Below are 9,731 nucleotides of genomic sequence, written 5' to 3' on the forward strand. Positions count from 1 at the left end.
ACATACTAACGGATGGACGGACGAACGAACGAACAAACACACGAACACTGACAATCACAATACATCAACCCATTAAAGTGCAATGTAATCAAACTGAAATAAGTTAAATGTTGTTTCTGTGCGGCCCGGTACCGATTGACCAATGGACTGGTACGGTCCATGGTCCAGGTGTTGGGGACCATTGGTCTAGATAACAGATAATCAACTCCATGTTGCTATTTAAATGGTGAACTAGAACCAAGGCAGTCAGAGACTGCAACATCCCGCGTCACCCCTGAATTCAAAATTTTACCCTGACCTAGCTACTTTCATAAATCAAAGCACTAGCTTTGATCTACGGTCTTACTCACAATGGCCTTTTCCCTGGTCTTTCTATCTTATCCAGTTCCTGAGTGTATGAAAGTTAAAATATGACCTTGACCTACTTTCCTCAAGGTCAAGGTTTCCTCCTCTTTGCCTTCCGAGTAATGTGCTTTTTCTTTCATCTTTCTATCTGCAACTCTTGTGAAGATATTTGGTGGACAAACAACCGCAAACTTTAATAAATACATTAATAAAGGTTTGTTTAATGTTTTTATTTCAAATTCATTTAACTTTTGAGACTAAAACAAGTGATAAGAAAAATCTGGCGAAGGTTGTAACAGATCCCGCATATTAAAATTCTACAAATATAATTGTTTTACAAAAATCCTCAGTACAACAAAATAGTTACACATTGTGGCCTCTGAAGGAAAACACACACCCTTTGTTAGTAGTTTTTTCTAAGTTGTTTTATATCTATGTTGTGTAGTGAGAGAATGCAGTTTTTCAAAGATTTGTCAAAACGAGGTAAATTGAAAAGCATGCGCTTAATAGAGTGGAGCTGAAATAAGGTGGGAGTTTACAGAGTTTATTTTATAGATAATGCTGTTTGCAGGTTGTCAATGACATCCATCTTACCCAACCAAACCAATCAAGGACTTTGCATTTATGATGATCATAAAGATTGTGTAAATTGAATGGGGCTGCATGTGTGTACAATATGTTACCATAATACACTACAGGCACTGGGGTTAAACAGGAATTATCCGTCTCATAAAAGCCAATCTTCATAAAAATCATTGTCAAATTCGCAGATGGATTAGATGTGGATGATTCACATCTGATTCTCTGAATCAGGGTTTGTAGGTCAGGTGTAGTCGCTTGCAACACTCATTTTTTCTGAGGCTGGACACAAATGCATTTGCTGCTTACACAACATCCGTGCATCTCAATCAATGACCCTTGTTCTGTATCCATTCATTTTCTTCCACTGCTCGAGCATTTGGTTGCCATGACAGCAGGACAAGCCGGGTATTCCAGGCATCCCTCTCCACAGGCAACACTTTTACTGCCCATCCTGGGCAATCCAGAGCCGTTCCTGGGCCAGAAGAGCTACTGTATGTAATCCCTCAAGCAAATTCAGATTAGTAATTACTATCTGAAGGAATATTTCAAAGCTGATGCTGATATTGCATTTTTTCCTAAAAAATACAACTTAAATGGAGAAAATATCCAGATGATATAACACTGAATCTCCAGCTGGTCTGTGACATTTCCTCTGGCAGAGCTGTCTTTCCTGTTCTGTTTTGGAATTTAATATATGATTGCATCTATCTCCACCTATATACTTGAATAAGCTCACTTGAAAACCTCACGCTGTCACGCTTCCGGCGTCCACCTTGAAGTTCGGACCGCTAGCTGAGTTAGCGCCGGTATTCACATTTGTCCATGTCTCTCACTTTTACAGAGCCGTTTTTGGCTTTGTCAAACATAGCGGTTTATATTTTTTGATTGTGACGGACCTCGCGTTGTCGTGTGGGGAAACCCTGATGGTTTATTCACCAGGACCGAACTCACGAAGCCGGCGTCTACCCGGATGGCTGGACGGTAATGCCGAAGCGGCCTTCGTCTTCGTCCGTCCCACACACACGGATCCGTTACGCCTTCGTCGGACACAGCGGTTTGCTTTCTTGTGACGGTGAAGAAAAAAAAAGAAAACAAACTAAGTCTGATATTATTGTTTTATTGTTTTTATTATTGTTTTGAATTTCAACGGGCTCCCGCTAGTCTGTCTGTAAATTAATTACCATTGCACAAAACAGTACGGGTGAATGCACATATGACTCCACAGTATGATCTAACAGGCGTCATGTTCCAGCGCTTCACTGTTTCACACATGACTTTGGACTCGACGTCTCTGCCCTAGCCTAAGTTTACAGTTTCCTGACGAATAGAAAGAAAGCTTTTTTTTTTTTCACCCTCCCTTCCATACCTGTTGAGTGTCTAAAAGCTAATGAAGCACCTCTCGTGGCATCAGGAAGTCTGTGATCTGACAAGTTCTGATGCCTGATGGTGGGTCTCTGGGGTCATTAGTGTTCATCAGCCTTCTGCAGCGTGACCCCGACCGACCGACTGAAACAGAAGCAAAGCAATTTCTTTAAGTGAATAAGCGTTTAGTTGATCTCCGTAGTGTTTTAAGCTCATTTGACATTTATTACAAATTTAAGTCCCCTTTCATTGGACATGCAACATGAGCTGATGAAGTGTGCTGTTGGTGTCGGGGCATGATTGCAGACAGAAACTGTTAAATCTCCTGAGGCATGTTGGCATCCTCACATGTCACTACGGATGCTGGTGATTTAGTTGCCAGCTGAAAACTGAAGCTCAGCATGCAAAGCACACAAAGCGCACCATTTGTTATGTGCACGCAGAAGAAACAGCTATAACAGGCTCACCCACTCAGGTCAGGAGAGACTGCAGCCTGTATCTTTTTGTTCATGTATTCCTTTATTTAAATATTTCTAACAAAGCGTTTCTGAGTTGCAATTGCAGGGGCATTTCAATAACTGCAGTGTGGTTTTGAATTTTTGTTTTTCATTAGCGAGACAAAATATCACAGGGACGTCTGGACAAAAGACCTCCTTAACTCTACATACAGGTGGAGGGGAAACATGAACACTACAAAAATGTAAATGTGTTATTCACTCCACTTATTCATGACCTGCATAATAAGATACAAGAGTTAACGTGTGCAAAAGTTCATTCCTGGAAGTGTCATTTCAATTACATTCTTATTTTCACCACCGTTGTCATCATATTTGCACGAAGTATTTGAATTATGAGTGAGAAATAATCTGTTTAATCCATCATGATATTCTTAATTAGTCCCATTACAATAGACAAAACTAACACCGAACTCTGGAAAAATAATTCATGGACAAAAAGACAAAATTGTTTGTTGACAGTCAGAAAATCTCATAAAATCTCTCCATCCCAGTTTTTTTCGTCTTCTTCATCATCTCCCTGTACCCCCTCCCCCTGGCCAATATTAAGATGAACAAATGCATCTGATGGTGGAGTCAGTGTTGCTGCATGACTGAAAACGTGTGCGCCGCATGTGGCCCTGAAAGCATCACCTCCCTCCATTTGTCCGAGTGTAAACGTGTGTCTGCTTTTGTCCCGGGGCGGTCCAGATGGGAGGTTGTTATGATGACCGAGTGGGTCCCGTCGTTTGTCTGCGTTCGAGGCAGACAAAATAGTGAGAAGATGGAGGAGGTAAATCTCCTCATGCTTGGCTGTGTGTGGAAATCTTCACGGCCACCATCATTGCTCTTCCTCAGGTATGACAGAGTCTCTCCAAAGTGTGTGTGTGTTTGGTGTGTTGCTGTGGTGGTTTTTTTATAGGCTCCACCTCGTTGATGGTGGGCGGCCTAGGAGTCCAGCTGGAACCAAATCAGAGGAAAGGGAAACATTCAAAGTGTTTCTGAAGATGTGTGTGTGTGTGTGTGTGTGTGTGTGTGTGTGTGTGTGTGTGTGTGTGTGTGTGTGTGTGTGTGTGTGTGTGTGTGTGTGTGTGTGTGTGATTGTGTGTTATTGTCAGCGCCCAGGTACACTCTGTTCTTTTAAAGCGTCTGAGCTCGTCCAGTTTGGCAGAGTGAGAGAGGAAGAGTGGGAGGGAGCTGTCAGGATAGGGACATTTAGTGTGTGTGTGTGTGTGTGTGTGTGTGTGTGTGTGTATGTGTGTGTGTGTGTGTGTGTGTGTTTTGATGTGTTGGTTTCAGGGTTGCACACTGTATGAAGGAATTAACCCTGTGGGACTTTCACCATGCTGTCATGTGTAGCCAGCTGTCCTACAACTACACACTTGGCATTTCACTGCCTCGCGTTCACAAGCCTTGTATATACATAGACACAAACTGTCTCAGCCTTTGCTCACTTTCAGCATCCTTCCAACAAACACATGCTCCATGGTGTCCGGTCCCCAGGCATACATCTGTGACATAGACAGGCTACAGCATTGACCTCAAAGGTGAGGTCACGTCTGCATGTGATCTCAATCCGGAGAGCGATTGCGTGAGGATGACAAGAAAAAAAAAGACGAGTCCTGACAAGAGAGGAAAAGGTTTGCCTTCATGGGGAAATCCTCCTCCCGTCTCCATAGCAACAGTTACACTTTAATGACCACAGTCCATCACACCTCTTAGCCTGAGTCTTCCCTTATGTGTGTATGAGGATCCATGATGTTTACAGCCAACTCCCTACAGCCCTGTCTTGAGTCATGTGTTTGACGTTATATACGCCCTGAACTGTGTCTGACAGGTACTACAGCATCTCTGTGAAGAAGAACATAACAAACTAACAATATCACTGCATCGTCCCATAATCTTTACCAGGCAGGATGTTTAGAAAAAGAGTGGAGTGGAGATGTTTTTCACTTGTACAAGATGAGTTCTGATAGTTTCCTGGCATTAATTAAAGTTGCAGATGGTGTTATCCACCAATATATTCCTAATGGTTGAATCGATCACTTTAGGCATTCACTTAAGGAAACATACGGCTCATGGCAGGATGGAGATGATGCCGATGGTTTTAGGCGACGGTGAGGGTGATGAATGTTGGCAGTCCAAAGGGAAACAAAGGAGGGAGTGTCGGCTCAAATGGACAAAGTTGTCTGATAGTTGAATTCAGGTTGCAAAGAGGACTGACTATATGGACAACATCAAACTTCCTCCCATTTCTCACTTGTTAATTGGGCCCATTTTTCTGTAGATTGGTGCAGCTTTAAAGGATAAAATTGTTGTTTATACTCTTATAAGAATGTTAAAAGGTAAGGAGTCATTCTTTTGGTTTTTGAATTGGAATTCCTTGCAAAATTCCTATTTTGACATGTCATGTACAAAAGAATGAAGCAAATGAACTAAATTAATAAATTATTAAATATCACAGCAACATTAGAGCAAATCCTAACCCTGATATTATTAACTGAAGGGATTCCGCTCACTCAGAAATCTTTCTTTTCCATTTTGATACATAAATCCATGACTGAATCAAAGACATCTGCGACTGAGTGGACCAGTTTGAAACAGAACCAGTATGTATTGACTGGTGTGTCATTCTGCTAAATACAGCACACTGGTGTCAACCATGTTTGACGGAAATCTGTCTCAGGGACAGACACTAAACTTTGAACACCAGCAGATACACACACACCACCATGAACTGAAGCAACAAAATAAATCACGTGTTTGGTGTGAAAGGGCAGCAGTGGTGTGAGCATTGTTTTTAGGAGGGTATTATGTTTGAATAAGACACCACATAGAGTAGGGTGGGATGATCAATGTTAGTTTCTTTTCTGACATTGTGGTATTTTTGCTGCATATTCGACAAATCGTTATTTTGCTGTCCTTTTCCATTTGGCTTCAAACTCATGTTCCCACAGCGGTGCCTCAGTGTTTGGCTCCGCTACTAAATTAACCATGATATTCACATCAATAGATGCTCATTGAGAATTCAAGCGCCTCAAGAGATAAACAGTCAGTGGCTCTTAAGGTTAATTTAATTCCCCGCTAAGAGTAGAATAAGAGCAGTAAGATGATGTCATGAATGATCGCCAAACGTCAACTGGTGGAAAAATGACAAAAGTGAAATAAAAGGATCTCTATTTTTCTTGCATCCTCCTCCCTCTGTTCAGGTCCTGATGCTCATCGACAAAGACGGAGATGGTTTCCTGAGCCAGCGTCTGCCTGTCCTGTCCTCCATGTGCCAGAAGGGTGGTGTAGCCACAGCGTACGTCTGTCAGGACTTCACCTGTTCGCTTCCTGTCACTGACCCGCAGGAGCTTCGGAGGCTCCTGCTGGATGGATTCTCTCAGACCGAGGCCCAAAAAAACTGACTGAAGTTTGACAGGATATTTCTAAACGTCACACACATACGTAACCCTGACCTGATTCTTCAACTACAGTATTTATATGTGTTTGTTTCTGCTTTTCCATTGACGACGGAGCTTGTCAGGAAATCTAAATAGTCCTTGGCAGAGATGATCGTAGTTTTTGCTGGCTTTGGTTTCGGACTTTGTCATTCGAACTTGGACGGCTAAACCTGTAACTCCAGAGTGTTCATCAGCAAAATCCAAAATATCAACTCAAATATATCTTTTAGCAGACTCTCAGAGGCAGGTTATCGGTAGAGCCATAATGAAATTCAAGTTTATAAATGTTCTAAAATCAATAACTAATTAACGCAGAAGTGGCAACGTACTATTAATATAAAAATGTCCTCCCTGTCTTGTTTGAAAAATACTACTGCCTTGCACTATGCTATGACCTAAGAGTCACTGTGATCTGACTATCTGAGTACATTTTAAAAGTTTATCATGTGTCAGCACAAACAAAACCCTCTCTTATGATCCTTCATTCAGCATTTCACCCTCATTTGCCCCTGATGTGAGATTGAATCGAAGATTCCTCTCTGGTGTGTTTTCATTGCTTTTACATTAAACCTAAATACACAACTGTACACATAAATAAACATATGTGCTGTATAATTTATTTTTTGCCAAAGGATGCAGCGATACTAGAAATAAAACTCTGCTTTAAACAACACTGAAAGACTTTTCTTCTTTCCCATAGATTCAAGGTTTTACAAAAAAATTTATTATATGTGGATTTGATTTTTTTTATTACTTGTGTTTCTTTTCAATCAAAGATGAGACTAGCCCAGCAAGAAAGAAGTGAGCTTTTCTCTTATTTTGTGCTATAAATATTCATTGTGCACATCAGAGGAGAAGCCACTGCTGTGTATTCGTTTCCTCATCCTTTCCCCGAGGCAGGCTGGATGAAGGTGAGTGTGTGTCTGCGTGTGTGGACGGATGTTGAGAAGAGCGGGTTTAGATCTCAGAGGGCCTTACTCCCAGCTCTGTAGACAAAAGGGTAGATTGGAGAAGAAATGCAGCTGATGTAACGTTTCCAACATGACTCCACAGTAGCTTCGTGTCCTGCGCCTCTCTTGATGTGAAATGACTCACCATCTCTTCCAAAAACACCTTGACTCTGCACTTATTAGATTTTCTCTCCTCTATCAGGGAAGGATGAAGGAATATGTTTTGAAAAGAATTTGGCGAGAAACAAGTTTGTACTGTTGCGTCTTGACATTATTTTTCTCAACCTGTCATATTTTTTTGGCACTTAGGGGCTTCTTTTCATCCACATCCTCCAGATTCTCCCTCGTCGTCACCGTCCCTCCCTCCCTGTGTGTCTCACCCTATCACTTTCTACCAGGTTAGTTTACAGACACACTCGTGTCTCTCCCTCTCAGTACTTCATGTTTCACTATCATAGACCTAATAAAACCACTGTCTTCTTTGTTTGCTCCCTCTCCTCACATGCACTGTTTGTTATCCCCCTCCTTCTTGAATTCCATCACTCCTCTCATTATTGTTCTGCACTAATTGTTCTGATGAGCTGCACAAGCTAAATTTTAATTAGCGTTGAGATTAGCGCTCGACCCCAGTGAACCTGTTGGCCCGCCATTCAAGGAGCTGTTACGTATACGCCACAGATAAAAGATGTGAAACTGTTTGTGTGGCATTTCTTGAAGTAGCACACAAACACAAATCTTATTGCTTCAGGGGGAGGGGGGGCAAAAGACTGGAAAATCTAATAAAGCAATCAATTTAAGAAGAAACCAGGTAAATAAAAGCATAGCAATGTAGTCATGTAAATGTGTATTATGAGAAGCTATGGTACTCTCTCGGCAGTGGACTGGTGTCGCGCCCCCTCACGACCTCAGTCAGCTGGGATAGGCTCTAGCCCCCCACAACCCACCACAGCCGATGAGGCGGTTGAAAATGGATAGATGGATTGATGTTGGTCTGTACTGATTCAATATCAAATCACAGAAGTAGGTGACCTATCTCTCTTATTGAACTATGAGTCTCCGTATGTATGGACTGAATAGGGTAGAGTGGAATCATTTAAAGCCTTATAAATAATTGGTGTGAAATAGGATTGGGTATTTAATTTCAAACTATTATATCAGTGATAGGAAGCCACTAATGGTACACTAGTATAGGGTAATATTTTCTCTTTAAAGCTTGGAATCTTGCTGCATTTGAGCACAATAAGACAATTTGTGTCTTTTGCAAACTAACAAGAAATTGAATATTCAGGATCAGTTGGATGTGACTTAGAGTATAGATTGAGCTTCATTCTAATTGGTCTATGAGGTTGAACTTGGCCACAGTCGTACTTTTCTGTATGTAACTACACCAAATTTCTCACCATGAAGTGTGTTGGCATGGTTTTCAACAGAACATGAACCCCAGATTACCCTGAGGCTAATGTGAAATCCATTAGTTTTGGAGGCATTTACTAAATTTTTGGATGAAATCATGATGGCAGATACAAAGGGAACAAAGGGTAATTAGATTTTACCCTGATATGAATTTAAATAAATTTGTGTGCCAAATAGATAACAGAGTACGTCATAGTAACTAGACTGGACCTACATGTATTTGATTTTTTGTCTAATGTTACTGATCTGTGGTACAGTAAGTATTCTGCTTATCATTTTAAAGTAATTCTTCAATAGTTTTGAATTACTGTTCATATTTCAGTATCACTCAGTAATATATATTTGTATTTTTAACTTCACTCCAAATGCAAATTAACAATTTTTAAGTTTCCTTCCACACCTTGGCACTAACTCAATTATCAGACTGCTGGTTTGAATCCTATTACAGTACTCCAATAAATACACTGACTGGACACCGTTGTTTCACCGGCATCCATACATATTTGTAGCCTTATTGAGTACCAAATGCAAATTAAAATAACAGCATTCACCCCCACATTCATGCACCAGTGACTGAAGCTCTTATGCAAAGTGCATCTCTAGGTTACAGTAGTTATCTTTCCCAACGACACGTTCAGGGGCAGCCAGAGCCACATATCTAATAAACTGGACTTCTGATGAGTGAATGACCCACTAGAATTTTTAACTGTTAAATAGTAACTCTTAAATATGATATTCATTGTTTAAAATGGTTCATCTGCAATAAATTATGCAACTGAGGAGAAACACGTAAATAGGGAAAACTGGAGTGAGCAACATTAACCCTTCTACATTCTACATTCTGACATAAATCATGAAAAGTAGTGAAAGAAAATATGATGTCTCTATGATGTACTGTTGACTGGTTTTAGATATTGAAACACATTTGTAGGGGGTAAAACATGTTTTGGGTCACACTATGACAAAAGAGAAGGAAAGAGACATAAGTGAAACTGATATGCATCTGAATCAAGTGATATCATCAGGCAGTTTGCTATGACCTGGGTGGAATTCTTTGTTTCCTCATAGTGTTACAAATGATTTTACTGTAACAGTTATTTGACACAGGCTGGAAAAAGATTCAGCTTCTTGCAGTTTAG

At 40.8% G+C, this 9,731-nt stretch overlaps 1 protein-coding gene across 1 annotated transcript in view; it reads left to right on the forward strand.

Moving 5' to 3' along the window:
* The window catches only part of spata20 (spermatogenesis associated 20), a 43,576-nt gene extending 36,680 nt beyond the window's left edge, over positions 1–6,896 (forward strand). The window contains exon 16 of the mRNA XM_068305908.1: positions 5,993–6,896. Coding sequence (XP_068162009.1) covers positions 5,993–6,193 — 201 coding nt within the window. The 3' untranslated portion in view covers positions 6,194–6,896. The remainder of the gene's footprint in view (positions 1–5,992) is intronic.
* Positions 6,897–9,731: the final 2,835 nt, after the last annotated feature.

The sequence above is a fragment of the Antennarius striatus genome, chromosome 21 (assembly GCF_040054535.1).
Source record: "Antennarius striatus isolate MH-2024 chromosome 21, ASM4005453v1, whole genome shotgun sequence".
NCBI lineage: Eukaryota > Metazoa > Chordata > Actinopteri > Lophiiformes > Antennariidae > Antennarius > Antennarius striatus.